Source organism: Procambarus clarkii, chromosome 62 (genome assembly GCF_040958095.1).
Source record: "Procambarus clarkii isolate CNS0578487 chromosome 62, FALCON_Pclarkii_2.0, whole genome shotgun sequence".
In the NCBI taxonomy this organism is placed as follows: domain Eukaryota; kingdom Metazoa; phylum Arthropoda; class Malacostraca; order Decapoda; family Cambaridae; genus Procambarus; species Procambarus clarkii.
Genome location: NC_091211.1, coordinates 16,821,513 through 16,840,388, shown reverse-complemented (window position 1 = coordinate 16,840,388; position 18,876 = coordinate 16,821,513). Strand labels below are relative to the sequence as shown.

Here is an 18,876-nt window from a genome sequence, read left to right as displayed (position 1 = left end):
AGTTTGCTTTAGTTTGTAACGGTTAAATTAAAATTATTATTGCCCGAAACGCTATGCGTGCTAGTGGCTTTACAACAATGTTAATTCAACTTATTTTCTATATTCTCTGTTAACCCTTAATGTAACTTCTTGTATATAAATAAATAAATAAGTAATTGTGGTTTGTGTACGAAGCGACTGTGTGTGGTAGGCTGTGGTGGGGTCAGTCGCCGGCGAGGACCAGAAGCAGGTGGTGGTGGTGGCAGCTGGTGCAGGAGGCTCTCCCTCACTATGGCCTCTCCTCACACCCACACCCTCGTCAGGATCGGCTCCAGGGACAGTGAGGCGAGTTGCTTCACCAGCAGGTGTTGACTACTGCGGTTACCCCCCAGCTGGTGGATACCTGTGTATCCACCTGGCCAATGTTTTCCCACAGCACCACCTATTTATGTAATGTTATCAGCACCTGGTGCAGTGTCCTTACCAATATTGTTGCCCCTAGTGATGTTATATTGGCAGCTGGTATAATGTTATTGTGTGTGTGTAGTAGTTTTGGTTGGAATTACATGTTAATGCGGTGTTTTATAAAGGGAAACATATGTTGTGATTAACTAACACCAAAGTGTTGTCCAACGTGGGCTCTCACAAGCACTCGAGGCCTCCTCTTACTATATTAAAAATTATTTGTTTATATATGGCAGTGTTGGCACAAGGCATATGGGGAACACAGTGCGTGCGGCAGTCTGATATATAATCATGTAGGGTCTCGGGGTACAGTTGACTTAATTTCCTTTCACTTAATGCCTCTATTCACCTTGCAGTAAATTGGTGCCTGCAAGATAGTCAACTGTTGTGGGGTTGTACTCTAGAAAGGTTATGTAGGTTGATCTTGGTGGGGGGAACCTCGATGCAAGCTTGAAGTGTATATACATACGTACTTTGTCAACGACAAAAGCGGGCCCTAATATCCCTGCAAAAAAAAAAATATTTATTATTAATTGCCAGAAACAATGGTGGGCTTGTTTCCTGTAATGATTCTGGCAGTACTGTGGCTGTACTTAACGATCAGTACAGAGAACTGAGGTCTAGCTCTCCTTCCTACTTGCCTTGGTGTACCTGTTACAATATAACTTTACTATGCTGGTGTTAGTAGCCTGTGTTCAATCCAGTCCAGTTGAGTAGCCTGTGTTCAATCCAGTCCAGTTGTACACAGGCAGTCTGGCTTGGCTCTTTTTCTGTTAAACTTGTATATCATGTGTGAAGATGTCGTCATAAATATTTGTATTAGGCAGTCATTAGGCAGCTATATATTATGTTAATATAATGGTAAATAAATGACCTCTGATCTTCCAGTATTTTACTGTCAACAGCTGAGAACAATTTGTTCCAGCACTACTTCAAGAAAGGATTAAAATAGCAAGTTTGCTATAAAGTACTATGGTGCAGAGCAGAAAGCTTAAAATATAACAATTATAATGCAACCAAATAGTCATTTAAAGATAATGATAGAGAACACTGCATAAACATCAGAGGTCCGCAGTTGTTCAACATCCTCCCAGTGAGCATAAGAAATATTGCCGGAACAACCATAGACATCTTTAAGATAGTTTTCTCCAAGAAGTGCCGGACCAACCGGGCTGTAGTGGGTGTGTAGGCCTGCAGGCCGCTCCAAGCAACAGCCTGTTGGACCAAGCTCTCACCAGTCAAGCCTGGCCTCGGGCCGGGGTTGGGGAGTAGAAGAACTCCCAGAACCCCATCAAGCAGGTATCAAGCAGATAAGGCAGCCAGTAAGTGGAGTGTTGCTTTTCCTGAATATGCACTCCAGGTGTGACTCACCATCATCATGATTTGGCAGTTTTGTGTACACACATGTGCGCGCACACACACACACACACACACGTGTGCACATAAGATAATGTTTGTTGGCACTGCAGCTGTAAACAACAAAAAATGCAACCTCAATTACTGTGTTTGGATGACATTGGTGCTGTATACTTGTCTGCCTCTAGTACATACATCACAAAAATGAAGTGCTTATTATACATTTTTTAAAAATAGCTGATGTAAGAACATTTTTATGGTTATATTTTTTTATATTATTATTTAAGCTATAACAAATGTTTTGATCCTTTTTGCACAAAATAAACTTTTAACATATTTCTTTCAGTAGAAATATTATAAAGTTAAAAGAATTAGAACTACTGACAAATTAGCAATGAACAAAAATGTTGTGCTGCCTATTGTCATTCATATTACTCATATTATAATTGTACATTTTTATTTCATATGCAGTTGGCCCTTAAGCAGACGGAGATGGCAAGAGCTGCGCTACTAAAAGTACATCCACATCTAAAGTCTGAAATTGGTAATTGTCTTTTTTAAATCAGTAGACTGACATAGGGTACATTGTAAATACTGTAATGTAATATACAAATATACAGTATTTGGCTTGTGTAAAGCAGAGGCATTCACTTAATTTTGTGATATTGGATAAATGGATATTTGATAAATAAAACTACACTGAGCAGTATAAGCTTCCCTATATATTATATACAGTATATAGTAGTAGTACAGTATTGATTTTAACATGCACAAAATTAGATATAACTTGTCATTGAGATATAGATTGAGATTGCTTATCCAATTTCAAATTTGTTAATTACTTTTTGTTATACCAAACAGTGTCAATGAAAACTAAAGGCGATAAGATCCTAGATGTGGCACTGTCAAAGATTGGTAGCAAGAGCCTCTTTACAAAGGAGTTAGAATTTGCTCTGGAGGAGAAGACTGTGGATATGGTTGTGCACTCTCTGAAGGTTAGTCTTGAAAGTTTTGTAGCGATCAGCTTAACTGCTCAAAGTACAGTATGTGGAATGGAAATAGTGATTGGTTGACGATATGATTTGTAAAAAATTTTTGCTTTTACATAATTGTAATAATTATCATTCCTTACTTTCATAATGATGGGAAAAGCAATACATACAGGGAAAAAGGGTTAAAGCTACTAATTGTATGCTCATTCATACATACTACTTATACTTTGTACCATAACAAGGAACAGTACCATCACACTCCAACAAATACTCCACACTTGTGTAAGTCTCTTCATAGATTAGGAAGTCAGTAAGCCACCTGTGTTCCTTCATTTATTTCCTTTTGATACATTGCTTCCACTTGGCTTTCTTTGCCACTCTTTCATCCAACATTCACATTGATATCACATATGAGTATGCTTCTTAGTCTTATGAATCAGTGTGTTTCATATTTTATAACTTTCCCTGCCACTATTTATTGTGATAACACCACATACTATCCTCAGACTCTACATTTCCACTGTCCTAGCTCTTAATATTTTGCACACCCCTTAACACTAGCAGTTCACAACTTGCCATTCAGTCATCTGTCCTTACTATTTATTCATTATTTATTCATAACTAGGGCTTTTATTGTACCCTTCACTTTTGTTACCTGACCGATTCTTAAACATTTCCAGTTCTTTTCCAGTCGTACTCCAGGCTGCAGCACTTCTCTCTCCACCCTGATATCCAATATAATTTCCTGCTCATTTGCCATGATCTTTTACTTTTAGACACCTTAAAACTTGTCGCACATTAATCTGTAGAGTATACTGGACGGGTATCTCCTTTGCCAGAAGAACTAACTGTACATACAAGTTTTATATACAGTATGGTACTTTGTTCTATCATACATTAATGAACTTAAATCAAGATACTAGAGTAGAAATAATTCCTTGAGATTGATAGGGAGTGTCTTACTGTATATATTTACCATATAAAGGATTACTTTAGGAATGTTGCAATGTCATACGAGGAAATAAAATTTTAAATAGTAAAAAAAGAAAAGTTATTTATTATAGCAGCAACAAGACTATGTAGATGAACATGTATTGCCTAGTTTAAACACACACTGAATAGTAATTAGATATTTACTATTACCAAATTTGTCGAAGTACTGTGCAGTACAACCTAAATTCAACAGACTGTATAAGACCCACCCCAATTTTCATTGCAATGAGGGGAATTGTTGCAATCCGAGATGCCTCCAGGATGCATTTCCCAAGTTTTATGGACTAATTTTCCTTGGCAAAATCTCATTTCAACCTACAGTACTGTATAATATAATATGCAACCAACTGAACATGTCTTTAAAAAAAATTTAACCACGCCTAGTTTATTTTTCATGTCCCCAGCCCTAATACTCATTTTTAAAAGGTAGCAGGACCATGCCTGATTGAGCGAAAACTTTCCTGACTCAAAATGAGAACAAATCATAGAATTTGGTTTGAAATATCCTCAATAGTGTTTCCAAGGCTCCAACTTTTTCTTGTAATGTTCGAGTCCATTTACAAAAATACAAACGAGATTAGCGCCATATTAAGTTACCGTTTGCCCAACAAAAACGATTCCAAAATTAATTAAATTAAATTTGGATATTAGCATTAATAAGTTGTTTTAGTCAGGCAGTCGGAATATAAAGGTACAAGAATAAATTGCATTGAAAGAAGACTTAAAAAGATAAAATTAATTGCAGTCAGAGGAACATGGAGTGTTTAGAGAAAGTTGGTAGGAAGACTGTTCTTAACATTCTGCAAATGGATTTAACAGATTTTTTCACACTCCATGCTGTAATGCCATATTCCTGCGTCATAATCGTGTTTCTTCCCTTGCCTGATACACCCTTACTGATCTTACTGGATGGCATGGCTTTAACTCGACTAATATATCCAGAGAAATGTTGGTGACAGTGCTTGAGTAACAAGATGGTAGCCCACACTCACACACAAGGAAAACACACACATTGGGTATGTGTGCCTTCATGGTTGGTCTGGACGCCACAGAAAAAATGTCACATGCAGACTTTAGTACAATTTTTAGTACGGCACAAGTATAGTAAAACAGTTATAAAATATAGAAGTATTATATTGAATACTCTAGTAACAATTAAAAGAGCAACATTAGCTTAGACATGGGAGTATTAAAAGATATGATAAAAAATACTTTGTAACTAATCAGTGTTCAGAATTTCACTGCGTCATCTTTGGAATTTAGATACTTTTGACATTCAGATTTCAAAAGGGAGCTCTGGTGGACAGATTTGATTCATTGTTTAAGGCAGTGGTTTCCAACCTTTTTGGAATTGTTCCCAAAGGGGTTGCGACCCAGCAGTTGGGAACCAGGGGTTTAAGAATGTTATGTGGTTGGTGGAGGGTTTGCTTTATCTGAATTGGATAGACTTGGAAGGAAAGGAAAGACTTGGGTAAATACTGGTTCGGTAACAGGGTTGTTGATTTGTGGAACCAATTACCGCGTAACGTGGTGGAGGTGGGGTCCCTCGAGTGTTTCAAACGTGAGTTGGACATGTGTATGAGTGGGATTGGGTGGTTATAAATAGGAGCTGCCTCATATGGGCCAATAGGCCTTCTGCAGTTACATTGTTCTTATGTTCTAATTGATAGGGACATACCAAAGATAATATTGAAAACCGTGAGGTATAATTTGTGTGTGATGTCAGAAATAACCAGAGCATGGTAATAAACAGATTCAATATTTCACTAGGATCTTCCCACAATATTACCGGAAGGCATGGTTATAGGGGCAGTGTTGCAGCGTGAGGATCCCAGAGATGCTGTCATCATGCACCCTAAGTATGCGGAGTGTACCTTAGCAACACTGCCTGAAGGCTCTGTCATAGGTAAGGATTCTTACTGCATGATCTAAAGTACAAAACGGTATTCAACTTTCAGGTTTACAGTATCTTACAAGTAGTTTCTGCCCACATAAATTAACACTTTCGCGCTCCGTGGAAACTCGCGGTTGACAGGGGGATAGTGGCCCCTCCGTGCGGGTAAGCGCGCGGTGACACCCAAATGTGTATACTCATTCCAGCTTTCTCACCTTAATTCTCGTGCTACGTCGCTCGTTTTGGTATCATTGTGTTCGCAATTAAATTCTCTACAGGTGTGTATAAATATAATGTCCAAAAGCCTAGCGTGACTCCCAACAGCAAAGCGTAAAGTCGGCAAAAACGCACAAAATCAGTAACATGTGCATTCTCGTTCCATTTTTTTACCTTAATTCTCGTGCTACGTTGCTCGTTTTGGTATCATTGTGTTCGCAATTAAATTCCCTATAGATGTGTATGAATAAAATGTACAAAAGGCTGGAGTGCCTCCCCGCAGAAAAGCCTGAAGTTACCCGTGAACGAGCACCATTTTGTACATTGCAACCTAATGTTCAACTCGTTCAATTTGATAACATCAACTTTCGTGCTACGTCGCTCGTTTTGGTATCAAATTGTTCGCAATAAAAAGGCGATTATTTTAAAACTAGTCCCAGAATAATAGAGCAATAACTGGATTTTTAACAAATATTGTAATTCTGGACGCTCATCATCACAAATTTATTTATACCTTTCCAGTGTTCTGACATAAATATTTGTGTTACATCTTTCATTTTGGTATCAAATTGTTCACAATAAAAAGGCGCGCATTTTAAAACTAGTCCCAAGATAATAGGACAATAAATAGAATTTTAACATATATTTTAATATTCGGACCATAGGCCTATTTATAATATTTCAAGTGTTTGGACATCAAGTTTCATGTTATATCTTTGATTTTGGTATCAAATTGTGTGCAATCTAAAGGCGCTTATTTTAAAACCACTACCAGATTGATCTGATAAAATTTAAATTTTTAAAAAATGTTTTAATGAGTGACTCAGTATTGCGTCGTTGGAACACATTCAGTAGAAAAATGAGTGACGAGCTATTCAGTCTGTGGAACGCGAAAGTGTTAAGTACAGTAAAAGTTTATTCCGATAAATTTATTCATATCAATAAAAATCCAAAAATCCATAAGTGTACAAATTTCATCATGAGACATACTGAACATTAATGTTCTGGATTAACCAAGGAAAATTATCAAATACTGTGCCTATTTTGTTGGAATATTTCATGTATGATAAATTAACCAGATTAATTTTATCTGGTTAGGGCCTGAAACACATTGATACTGAGTTTAATTTTTAGGCCCATTGGCATGGATAATAGTTTGTATTTTGAAAACAAAATTACATAAACCAATTAGATTATTTTAAATAATAATAACTTGAATTTGTTATTACTGCAAATCCTGATTAGTGGGAACTATTTGTTTAAATGGCCATTTGACCTGTATGAGGTACAAATAGGCATAACTGGACTGGATTTCATCCATTGCAGCCAGATTATCAACATGTTATTGTGCTTCATCCAGGGCCAAGGCTCATGTGATGTGGGACCCTTGGTGGGTCGCGTGGTGCGGGACCCTTGGTGGGTCGCGTGGTGCGGGACCCTTGGTGGGTCGCGTGGTGCGGGACCCTTGGTGGGTCGCGTGGTGCGGGACCCTTGGTGGGTCGCGTGGTGCGGGACCCTTGGTGGGTCGCGTGGTGCGGGACCCTTGGTGGGTCGCGTGGTGCGGGACCCTTGGTGGGTCGCGTGGTGCGGGACCCTTGGTGGGTCGCGTGGTGCGGGACTCTTGGTGGGTCGCGTGGTGCGGGACCCTTGGTGCGTCGCGTGGTGCGGGACCCGTGGTGGGTCGCGTGGTGCGGGACCATTGGTGGGTCGCGTGGTGCGGGACCCTTGGTGGGTCGCGTGGTGCGGGACCCTTGGTGGGTCGCGTGGTGCGGGACCCTTGGTGGGTCGCGTGGTGCGGGACCCTTGGTGGGTCGCGTGGTGCGGGACCCTTGGTGGGTCGCGTGGTGTGGGACCCTTGGTGCGTCCCGTGGTGGGTCGCGTGGTGCGGGACCCTTGATTACTTTACCACAATCGAGGGTCCTTCTGGTAAGAGCAAAATTGGCCTTGGCAATTGGAAGAAGACTTTCATGGGGGGCAAATGATCTAATTGGTTTTTCTCCCTAGCATTAACAGAAGAAATGCAACTCTAGGATATTAATATTGTAGATAATGGATATTATGTATAAAGCGTGAGTGTACAGTATAACGGGTAATGCTGTGTCTTTTTCTCCATGTCACAGTACAACATTACGGCTGTTTTTGCAGGCACCAGCTCCTTAAGACGCAGTGCCCAATTGAAGCGAAGGTTCCCAGACCTAGTGTTTAAGAGTGTGCGAGGAAACTTGAACACCCGCTTCCGAAAGCTGGATGATGCAGACGATTATGCTGCCCTTGTTCTTGCTGCTGCTGGAGTCGTCAGAATGGGCTGGAAAAACAGAATTTCTCAAGTTAGTAAACAGTATTATCAACTAATCTCTTGGCATCTATTTTGCTATGGCCTTCATGTACATAAGGATTGTTTTGTGAAGCAGTCTGTGAGCAATGCATTTGGTGTACAATATATTGTTTTCACACTGGTGTAACAAATCTTGGTTATCTTTTCCAGCATTATGATGGTTGTACTTAATGTACATACTTTTCTTTTGGTACAGTCTGTTTGTTAAGAGATCTATTTGTATATTATATTTATTCCAGCTTCAAAATTAATTGTTTTCATCTTTAGATATACTACATTAGATGCTCATTTCACATTCAGCAGTTTTTATGTAATTTATATTTTGTACAATAGAGTGAGGCCTCACAAAGGCATTACAATGCAGAAGTTGGTTTCAGGTCCCTTCATTGCACAGGTATTTCTGTTAGATATTTCTAGTTTACCACTTTTTCTATTCTTTCACTTTTTTCTACCATAAATAATGTGATTTTATTAGCACAAATGATTGAACCTTTATTTGTTTATAATTTAATACCAAAATTTATATGCACAAAATGCAAATCCCAATTTTATGGATTTCTCTTGTTTATATAGACAGTAATTATATGACTCGATTGTCATATTGTAGTTAAAGTGAAACTCCACTGCATAGTTTCTTAAAATAGATATTTTCAAAATCTAAGTATTCTAGGATTGTAATATTTTAGCATTGTATACATTTTAATTTCATAAACAAAATTTGTATAAACTCTACTGTAGGGCATGATGGAGTCACAAGTTTCATTCTTCTTGTATTCAAACTTGTTTTCTGATTGTATACACCCAACCTTGGTGTATACAATCAGCTTAGGTTTAACCCTCTTACCATTCTTTACCCGATCTGAAGCCAATGACTTGGTCATCCTGTGGTCAAGAGGCAGCATCTACATTAATGTACACAATGTTTATCATGGCAAGAATGATCAAACACTTCCTTATACATTGAGCTTTTTTTTTTCCCCACCACATCTGATATAATAACCAGCGTGTCACCAAAATTATCATACACCAATACGGTCATAATTACAGTACTCGGTAATACACTACACAGGAATGCTTTCCAACTAAATTTAGTGCAAGAGTGAACTGGATCTTGTGGGAAAAGTAGGATGCATTTCAGAATCAAGGATGATGTTATACAAACAATTACAGTAATGTATTTAATATGTAGTAAATGTTAGTAATCAAAAATTTAATGTAAAGTATTTTCTGTATTAAGGTTTGTTAATACCATACAATTAATTAATACAATTGCTAACTTATTTTGGTGTAAAATCTCTGGGTTTAAATGTCATTTAAACTCCTGGCTTTAAATGCCAGTATGTTGGCTTTGTTTGGATATTGTATTTATGCAAAACAGTCTGTTCAAACCTTGAAATACTGCATTTATGCATTTAAAGTAAATTTGAAAACATACTTGGTTAGATCCATGGACCTCCATTGGTAAATAAAGTTGCAAGTGCTCTACAGTACATTAAACTAAAAAAAAAAAATTTACTGTGTTCACTTGTTATAACTAAATAATATGCATGTTGATGCCTTTGCAATTTGATGTTAGTTACTTTTTTATCTGTTTCCAGTATTTAAGTGATGACCTTTGCATGTATGCAGTAGGCCAGGGAGCACTAGCAGTTGAATGTCGGGAAGGAGATACTGCTATTCTAGATATGCTGGCTAAGATAGCTGACCCCAACACCATGGTTGAAGCTGTTGCAGAGAGAGCCTTGATGCGCACGCTAGAAGGCGGATGTTCTGCTCCTGTAGCTGTTCACACCAAGGTACTCGAGTGTTTCATGTCATGAATAATTTGTATAATTGTCGGTGTATACCAAACCACATTTGGTATCTAGTAAATCACTTTTTTTAGGATCTGCTTGCTGTATATGCTTGTGTAATTGTATATATTTTTTCTGTTCATTTCTTGAAAGCTATAATTTGAGGGTTTAATAATTACACACTAATATATTTAGAAAGTTTGAAATTCATGCTTGGCATTTTGCTAAACATTTAAATGAAAATCTCTTTTCATGGTAACACATCTCTTGTGCAACAAAACTGTCAAATCAATCTTAGCTTTGTTACTATGCATGCCTCTTAAGAACTGTGGTTGTGAGAGTGGTAGTTATTTACTACAATAGCTACAGTACTCTACATTCCCTCCAAAATATTAATTTTCTTCATCTCGAGCTGTGCTAAAAGTTTTACCTAATTTCGGACATTCTTCTCTGTTGGTGAATTTTCTTGTTTCAGCATAATTGTCTTCCGTGGAAACTTGTTGACTTTAAATCAAGCTGTGTAATTTTTTTGTACACAAAATACTAAAATGTTGGCACTAGACTAATAATATAAAGTAAAGGAACACACCTACATGCAATTACTTAAGTGTAGTTACCGGATGAGAACTACACTTGTGGTGTCCCGTCTTCCCAGTACTCTGTCGTATAACACTTTGAAACTACTGACGGTTTTGGCCTTCACCACCACCTCACTTAACTTCTTTCCGAGTTCTTTAATTCCTTTCCACATAATTTGTAAGTTGTGTGTGGTCTATTTTCTCCAATTCCACATTCCATAACATGGCATTTATTCATATTGAATTCCATTTGCCATAAGCACTTATTTTATCTAGATCAATTTGAAGGGCATACACAATAGTTATGCCCAAGGGTGATGGCCCTTATACTACAAAACGTAAAGGCGATGAAGATTCCCGAGGAGGGACCTACCATAGAATTCCTCACATCGAGGGTGAAAAGGAGTGAAATGAACATAAATACAAGTCTAAAATATAGTTTGTTTTATGTACTAAAGTTGTAATTTGTGTTCTCACACCACACCAGTCTTGGGGGGGGGGGGTCTGCCACTTGTGCCATGGTTCCAACTGCAATACACTGCAGTTTTCTAGTAACTACTCTTTTGCATGTCTGAGTGGAATTTGAATTTTAACCTGTCGGATGATGGATCATCAGGCAGGTTGATGATGGATCATCAGGCAGGTTGATGATGGATCATCAGGCAGGTTGATGATGGATCATCAGGCAGGTTGATGATGGATCATCAGGCAGGTTGATGATGGATCATCAGGCAGGTTGATGATGGATCATCAGGCAGGTTGATAATGGATTGTCTGGCAGGTTGATGATGGATCATCTGACAGGTTGATGAACCAGGAGAACCTGTCTATTGCAATTTTATTCTAATCCCAGTATTCCAGGCTCTGCCCCTAATTCTTATTTTCAAGGATAGTGCCATAACCTCTTGGATGTGTAACTGAACCAGGCTTATTGACTTTCTTTACTTCAAGATTTTCTATGAAGTGTCTTGAACTCACTTCATTAAATGTAGATATGGACTCGTAATCATAATCAGAATAACATTTCTGGTACCTCCACTGGACAAAAGTAGTTAAAATTTGCCTTGAGATTTCCTCCAAAATGAGCCCCATTGACTATACTACACCCCCCAAACTATTTCTTTTGGCTACTTTCTATGACAGTTTTTATAGACCCCTATTAAAACTGTAATTAGATTTGGGTCAATATTCAGAATTTTTCATTCTCTAAATTAAAATTAGTCATATGATCGTTATCAAACTAGTCCCATAAGATTTTCATATGCCCAAAACTTACTCTTTATGATAGTTCACATTTAAAAGATGGTTTCATAACTATTTTCTGAATTAAATTTGTTTTTCACTTCCTCCGAACTGAGCTTGCAATGGTGTTTTAATAAATTTCACGCATTTATGTAGCAAACCAATTCAGTTATTTTGTATAAATGTGTCTTCCACTGCTGAATCATGCTGACATATAATGGATACTAGAGGGTGCAGAATCTGACAGTTTAATGTCCAGATAATATCAGAATCTTGGTAACTGTTGATCCAGATAATAGGGGTTGGTCTTTACTGTGTTTCAGTTGATTCAATTCCATTGTGGCACATTTATTTTAAATTTATTTTTAATGGACAGGCTGCATGTTTTATAAGTGGCTTTCCTAATATTTACTTTACCCAAAGGCATGGCAGTGTTGGTTGTTACTCTGCACAGGTTATTAACAGGCTTACAGGTATGTGCCTTGGCTACTTTGTTTAAAAACATTAAATAAAATTTCATCAACTGTTGCAGGTGACGGAGGATAGTGTGACTCTTAAAGGTGGAGTATGGAGCTTGGATGGGTCTGAGGAAATTTTGCACACAATGTCCTTACCATCTCAGGAGCCTGACACTTCTTCAGAATCCATTCAACCACCAACCAAGGTAGCGAAGACTTCAATCACTTTCTGTGGAATAGTTCCTCTCCCTGAGCACAAAGTGTTCATGACACGAGCAAACCAGCTTGGAATCTCTCTCGCCGAGGCACTGTTGGATAAAGGAGCGGAGAAAATTCTAAAAGCGGCCAAGGCTCAAAATGTTGCTAATGTACCGCCAAATGTGTCTTCCACACTAAATGGTAGTTCTGGGGGAGAAGCTGTACCTGCTAATGGTTCATAGAATTTGTTGTACAATGTACAGTATTTGCCATTGAAGGTTCATACAATAATAAGGTGACATACTTGGGTGAAAACGTGCATTAATTCTTTTACGGATAACTTGCATAATTAATAATCATTATATTGTGACAACCTACTCATCACATATACTCTTTTACATTATTTTGGTTTGCCACTTTGTGCCTTTAGTACATATTCGGGATACAGAGTACAGTATATACTGTATTTAGGTACATTCCATCAGGTGTATCAGATAATTCATAAAGCTCAAATTACATAATTATTTTATTTATAATAAATGCTTGATATATTGTTCCTTCTGGGTTCCACATTTTGAGATGGCCAGATGTACAAACCTCTCAAATACTAACATGTTTGTTTGGTTTACATATAAATGAAGCAGTCTCCACTTGCTTGCCCTAGAAAATGAGAGCTACCTTTCTCTGGCACTTACAAGTGAGAATGTAGAAATGAAGTGTGAAAAGATTAAAGTGGATAAAAAAAAAATGAAAACTAATATATTGATAGGGTGAGAAGGAGATTATTTCAGTAGATGATGTAGTGGCACTTTAGTGTAGGTAAAATAAAGCTATGTATTGGAAGCAGTGCATCCTTCATACTCCCACAGTTGGGCTTCTATGGGTGACTGAAGCCAACTGGTATTACTAGTACCTATAATGTTACTCATAAATTTAGTGATTTTTATGGCCATCTTTAGTTAAATGACATTCCTAAGAAGGTACAATGTATAATGTATTCAATCCTTAGTTGAAAAATGCTTCAGGTTAAGATAAGCACTGTATATATTTACAATTAAATTTGATTTTATTTACAGTAGATGTGAATTTATCTATTCTACTTTTGAAAATCGGTATGTAGGTGCTGCGTCCATAGACAACACCTTAATTTAGTGCATTAGCACTATTGGGTTTCCTCCTGGAGGGACAATACTTCGAATGAAAAGTTGTGTATATATTAAAAATTTCTGACATTTCAGAAAAGATATTTTTTTACTCTTAAGTATTAATGTAATGCACAAATTAAGTGAGGTTGTTAGTGTAAAGAAAGTGTGGTAATAGTTCAAGATGTACACAACATTATGACACTAGTAGCTCAGTGAGGTTATAAGTGACCCATCACAATTCACAAGTAACACATTGTATGTGTTTCCACATAGCTGAGATACTCTTTACAAAGTTTGCAATCCTAACATAATTCCAGTGGAGACGCTGCATTACACAAGTACCCGGTATCATTAAAATGCGTCGAACAGATTCATATTTACAAATTCCAAGGCAGTAATATGTAGCAGGTCTTATCTTTTCATTACACTGTATCTCGGATCTCTCTAGATCGATTCATTGTTTTGATATATAAAATAAATTGCAGCCTTTTCACTGGTGAAATATTTATAAAAATATCTACTGAAATGATAATTGGGTTCCTGGTAATTGTTTTTTGATATTTAGATAATATATTTTTTTATTCATCTCTTTAAAAGACTGTTAATTTTGTTAGAATTACAATATAATTGTTTTTATAGATTTTAACTTGCTTATCTAGATGTACTGTGTTCATTGTTTATTTTATAAGTGTATATAATTGAATTTATTTTTAAATATTTAAAATGTTATTTAGGCTTGGCAATATATGGGTGTAGTGGGCGTGTGTGCTGGTGGTCGCCCATCATGTTAACGTGTCGTGTACTACCAAACTGGCTGCTGTATGTTGATCACACAACTCCAAAATTGAAACCCTAAAAAAGTAAAAAAATTAACATTTCGGTAAATTTATCGTTAATAGAAGAATTTTGAAACCCTTTTTTTTCTTGTCTCAGTACCTTGCAAATTTTGCATTTAATGTGTTCATTTAATGTAATAAATAGTTAATCTTGTTCCTGGCTGTCGATTTGGGGATCCCAGGTTTACTTTGCTGGTGCGACAGAATTGGTTGGGTACGTTTCCTATTCACCTAATGCAGCTGTTCACCTAGCTGTAACTATGTACTGTATCTGCGAGTTAGGCAACTGTTGTGGGGTTGTATCCTGTGAAGGGCCAGTAATTTGACCTTGGTGGGGGACCTTGATACAAGTCTAAAGTATATAGTCTTCCTGTCCCTGACAAAGCTAATTTTAATATAAAATTACACCGAGTTAAATCAACGGCAGAAATAAATACAGCATGCCAACACCTAAAGTATTTGAAAGTGTTGTCTTTGGGTATCGGTAATAATCCATGTACTGTAGAGTACAGTAATTGTTTGTCTACATAATTCTCTGGGGTCCAGCCAGATATCAGTGTGACCTGTTTTCATAGCAAGTGCTGGTAGTGGGAGAAGCCACAACACTCGGCCTGCTCGCTAATGCTTTCCTACACATTTTTAGAAATGAAGTTAATTTGTTCTGGAAGTATGTACTATGTACGATTCATTTTGAATTTTAGGAGAATGGTTTAATTACACTTTTTGTAAGCCAGTGGTTAGAGCTATTGGGACCAGTTTTCAGTGTATTACGAAGTCAAAAAGTGAAGTACTGTTACTCAAATTGTACTTAATTATATTTTCTTAAATAGAAATACTGTAAAAGCTATTATTCAATAATGTTTGGTGTTGGAAAGAAGTGCTTTCAAAAAGTTCCTTATTTTCCTTCCTTATACTACTGTATAATTCTCAAATAAAATATTTCTAGTATAAATTGATGCAGTACCCAGTTAAATCATTTTAGAATGCCATATAATTTCAAAGAAAATTTAACATTTTGATTCATAGAGTAAGATTCAGTCTGGAGTTAAGCCAGACTTTGGGAGTAGAACTCCCAGAACCCCATCCAGGTACAAGAACCTGTGATACGTTTTTATGAACTTGGAAAATGATAATCATTTACAATGTACTTTATATGGAAAGTATGGTTAAGAATTAATATTTTCACTGTGGGGGGGGGGTGTTAAGCATAGTGAAATGTTTGTGAGCAGTCCTCTGGGTGCTTCCTTGAACCAGAGCTGTGGTCTACCCAAGATTCATTGTTATTCTTTCATCCTACTTTGCCCCTTCCTTCAAGGCTTCCTCTCTTACCAGAGTTTTAAAGTGTGCCTTGAGTCTCTTTTCTCCATGGCAGTGTTTTTATGGTCTTTATTGCTCTCGGCGGTCTTTTCTCGCTCTCGACGGGTTTATTCCACACTTTGTTCTTGTTGCCGTATCAGATTTTTCCTTCAGCACCACACGCTTGTGGTCAATAGTGTTTCAGCCTGGGCTACAAAGCATGGTTTTAAGCTCTACTGTGAAAAATTGTCCTATGACTTGCAAGGAAAACATTTCCCACCACCTGCCTTTAATCCTTTATGGAAGTAAACTTGTACATAGGGTAATGTAAAACTATTAAGATTGATATTTGCACCTGCCAGTCTTGTCACATGTCACCTGTGAACTAGTGCACCAACACCCTTACTTGACTAAACAAAAAAGTAATTGCACCTTCTGGGTTGTGAATACACACCGTTTTTGCACTTGTCTCCCCCAAGTGCTGTCAAAATTGAAAAATTGACGCCCCCACCTTATTAATTTTACCCTCAGCCCTTCTTTCTTACATGTAAAATCATTGTGCTACTGTATTATTAAAAGACTACTGTAATCGATATTGCCTTCGATGCTTTGCACTTTAATCTCGTGTGTGCTATGACTGCTGTCCCTGTTGAAAACCCTCTTTATTTTTAATTTTTGCCGTATTTTTACTGCACAGATTGCCTACTTGCAGGCTTTTCTCTCTGCACATGTCTGCAGTTTGTCCCTTCATATTGTTACCTACCTTCCCTACAGTTTTGTCATACTGTACTGCCTTTTTAACGAATATTTTCACTGCCATTCATATGCTACTGCTCTTTTTAATGAGGGGTTGAAGTCTACTGATGGCATTTACTTCTCCATAATAAATGTTTCTCGTCATACCTTTCATGCAACCCGTTCTCGCAAATTCGTAAAGTCAATATTGACTTATTAACTACGTGCATAGGTGATATACTAAACCTAATAGATACCCTTAAAAAGATTCATAGAAAACACCGACCTTACCTAACCTTGTTAGTATCTTAAGATAAGCATCTTATTACTTCGTAATTACAATTATAACTTAACCTATACCTATTATAGGTTAGGTAATAATTGTAATTACGAAGCAATAAGATGCTTATCTTAAGATACTAACAAGGTTAGGTAAGGTCGGTGTTTTCTATGAATCTTTTTAAGGGTATCTATTATGTTAAGTATGTCACCTATGCACATATTTAATAAGTCAATATTGACTTATTAAATTTGCGAGAACGGGTTGCTTTCATGTGCCACTTCCCCCAGTAGACTAATATTCTTTACAGAACTTGATTCAATCTTTTTGTGCTCTTAAGACACATTTACATTTCATGCACCAAGTCTCTGTGTATTGTAGTTGACTCGTGCAGCGCTCTCATGGGTCTGGAGTTGCATCCAAATTTGTGTGTTGCTTTTCATGATATTGTGGCTCAACACATTTCTTATATTTTTTCTTTTGTATTGGCATTTTGAATGATATTTAGGAACTTTTAAATATATGATTACAATGCTCTATACTTATGGGCTTGGTACTTCATTTTATTGCAGTGCTTAATCAAGGCTCACTCATCACTTGAATGATATTTTTTCACCAGTCTACACTCGTCAGTTCATTCAACCGTCTCTAATATTCTCCTTAATGTTGAAGTTTATCACTTCTGCACTTACATCTCTCCATGATATTTCTATTCCTATTTTATGCTTTCCATGATTGTACCGATTCTTTGATTTTAATTGTTTGACCACAACATCTCTGTAAATGTGCACAAGGCTTGGCATTCCTTCATACAGTCTGGTTGTAGCTTATTGGGACTTTTATTACCGTAGCTGCTTTCCTTCCATTGACTCGTGCTAATTCTCAGTTTTTAATGCACAAATTATGCCATTCACACTTCTCACAAATTTTAATTGATCAGCACTTCATTGTATATTTAACACAATTTCCTTCTTTCCACCACCATAACTTGCCCAAATTCACCTTTGTTTCTCTCGCACACAACATGAATACACTTCTAAAATAACTCAAGTATGTATGTACATGAGAGCTGACATACTCCGATTATTCACATGGCCTATATACAGTACTAGGTTTATAACTAATACTGTATACCCTGATGTCATCCATGTAAATATTGAACAAATAAGGTGACCTCACACTACCCTGGTGTCCAAAATGTTAATATCGACACAGTCACTCGTTATACTATTAAAAGCTACAAAGTCTTCCCATGCTCCATACATGCTCAACACACTCCAAAATTATCTTTTATTAACTTAACCATGTACTTTTTTCAAGTGCATTCTTCCATTACTATGTAAACTTCGCTAAATAACTCATTTTCATCGAGATACTTAAATATTTAAATGTGTAAAAAACTACAGTACGGTATTACCTTTTGTAATAATTTTAGGTCTTTGTGTTCAGTAGTTTTTAGTTTTCATATATAATGCTGTACTGAATTTTAAATTGTGTGTACAATATTTATTTTAACCAGTATTTACACCAGTATTGTTGTGTGATAGATCATATATACAGTACTGAATAATTATGTGCAATTTGGTTTTTTTAATATGAATTATAAATCAATACAGGCATGCTTGTATCAGTGCAGGAAAGGTAATGAAGATTGTTAAAGGTCAGAATATGTGCTGCTCTAGGGAGGGGGTGTTCTTGCAAATTTAAACTTTAATTGAACTTATTCAGGTTTTGTCATTGTGGTACTTAATTGTATTTGCAACATGAATAAAATTGATAATTATATTTTTGTTTAATTATTATTTATTTTAAAATTGATATAATCTCACAAATGTTGGTTATTAAGGGAGGTAAATGGCTTGGTTACGACAACTACGTCAGAACATTAGAATAATACAAAATATATTTTAATTAAGTGACTATTTTACACAGACGACTCTGCTGTTGGAGACTTGATACAAACAGTATTGTGACAAAATGCATGGCAATCTATAATGGGGTAACAATGTTAAAATTTGCTTCTGCCACATTAACTTTTATCAACTTCCCAAGTATGTTGGAAGAATTTTAGGATTTGGAGGTAAG

At 36.8% G+C, this 18,876-nt stretch overlaps 1 protein-coding gene across 3 annotated transcripts; it reads left to right on the top strand.

Annotated features, from left to right (window-relative positions):
* The first annotated feature begins 168 nt into the window (after positions 1–168).
* Hmbs (porphobilinogen deaminase-like protein l(3)02640) lies at positions 169–18,574 on the top strand. 3 transcript variants are annotated; one of them, XM_045755558.2, is made up of 7 exons: positions 169–324; positions 2,272–2,344; positions 2,662–2,795; positions 5,556–5,691; positions 8,041–8,222; positions 9,829–10,026; positions 12,376–18,574. In XM_045755558.2, the coding sequence occupies exons 1-7, from the start codon at positions 271–273 to the stop codon at positions 12,739–12,741; spliced, it is 1,143 nt and encodes a 380-aa protein (XP_045611514.1). In that variant the 5' UTR covers positions 169–270; the 3' UTR covers positions 12,742–18,574. The 3 variants fall into 3 exon arrangements, with proteins under 3 accessions (XP_045611514.1, XP_045611517.1, XP_045611515.1); XM_045755561.2 differs by having other exon boundaries at positions 222–344; XM_045755559.2 differs by lacking the exon at positions 169–324 and adding an exon at positions 377–429.
* Positions 18,575–18,876: the final 302 nt, after the last annotated feature.

Coding starts and splice junctions, on each gene's coding strand:
- Hmbs (XM_045755558.2), top strand. CDS start 271: ATGGCCTCTCCTCACACCCACACCCTCGTCAGGATCGGCTCCAGGGAC. Junction 5,692..8,040: donor GCCTGAAGGCTCTGTCATAG/GTAAGGATTCTT, acceptor CTGTTTTTGCAG/GCACCAGCTCCTTAAGACGC. Junction 8,223..9,828: donor GGAAAAACAGAATTTCTCAA/GTTAGTAAACAG, acceptor ATCTGTTTCCAG/TATTTAAGTGATGACCTTTG.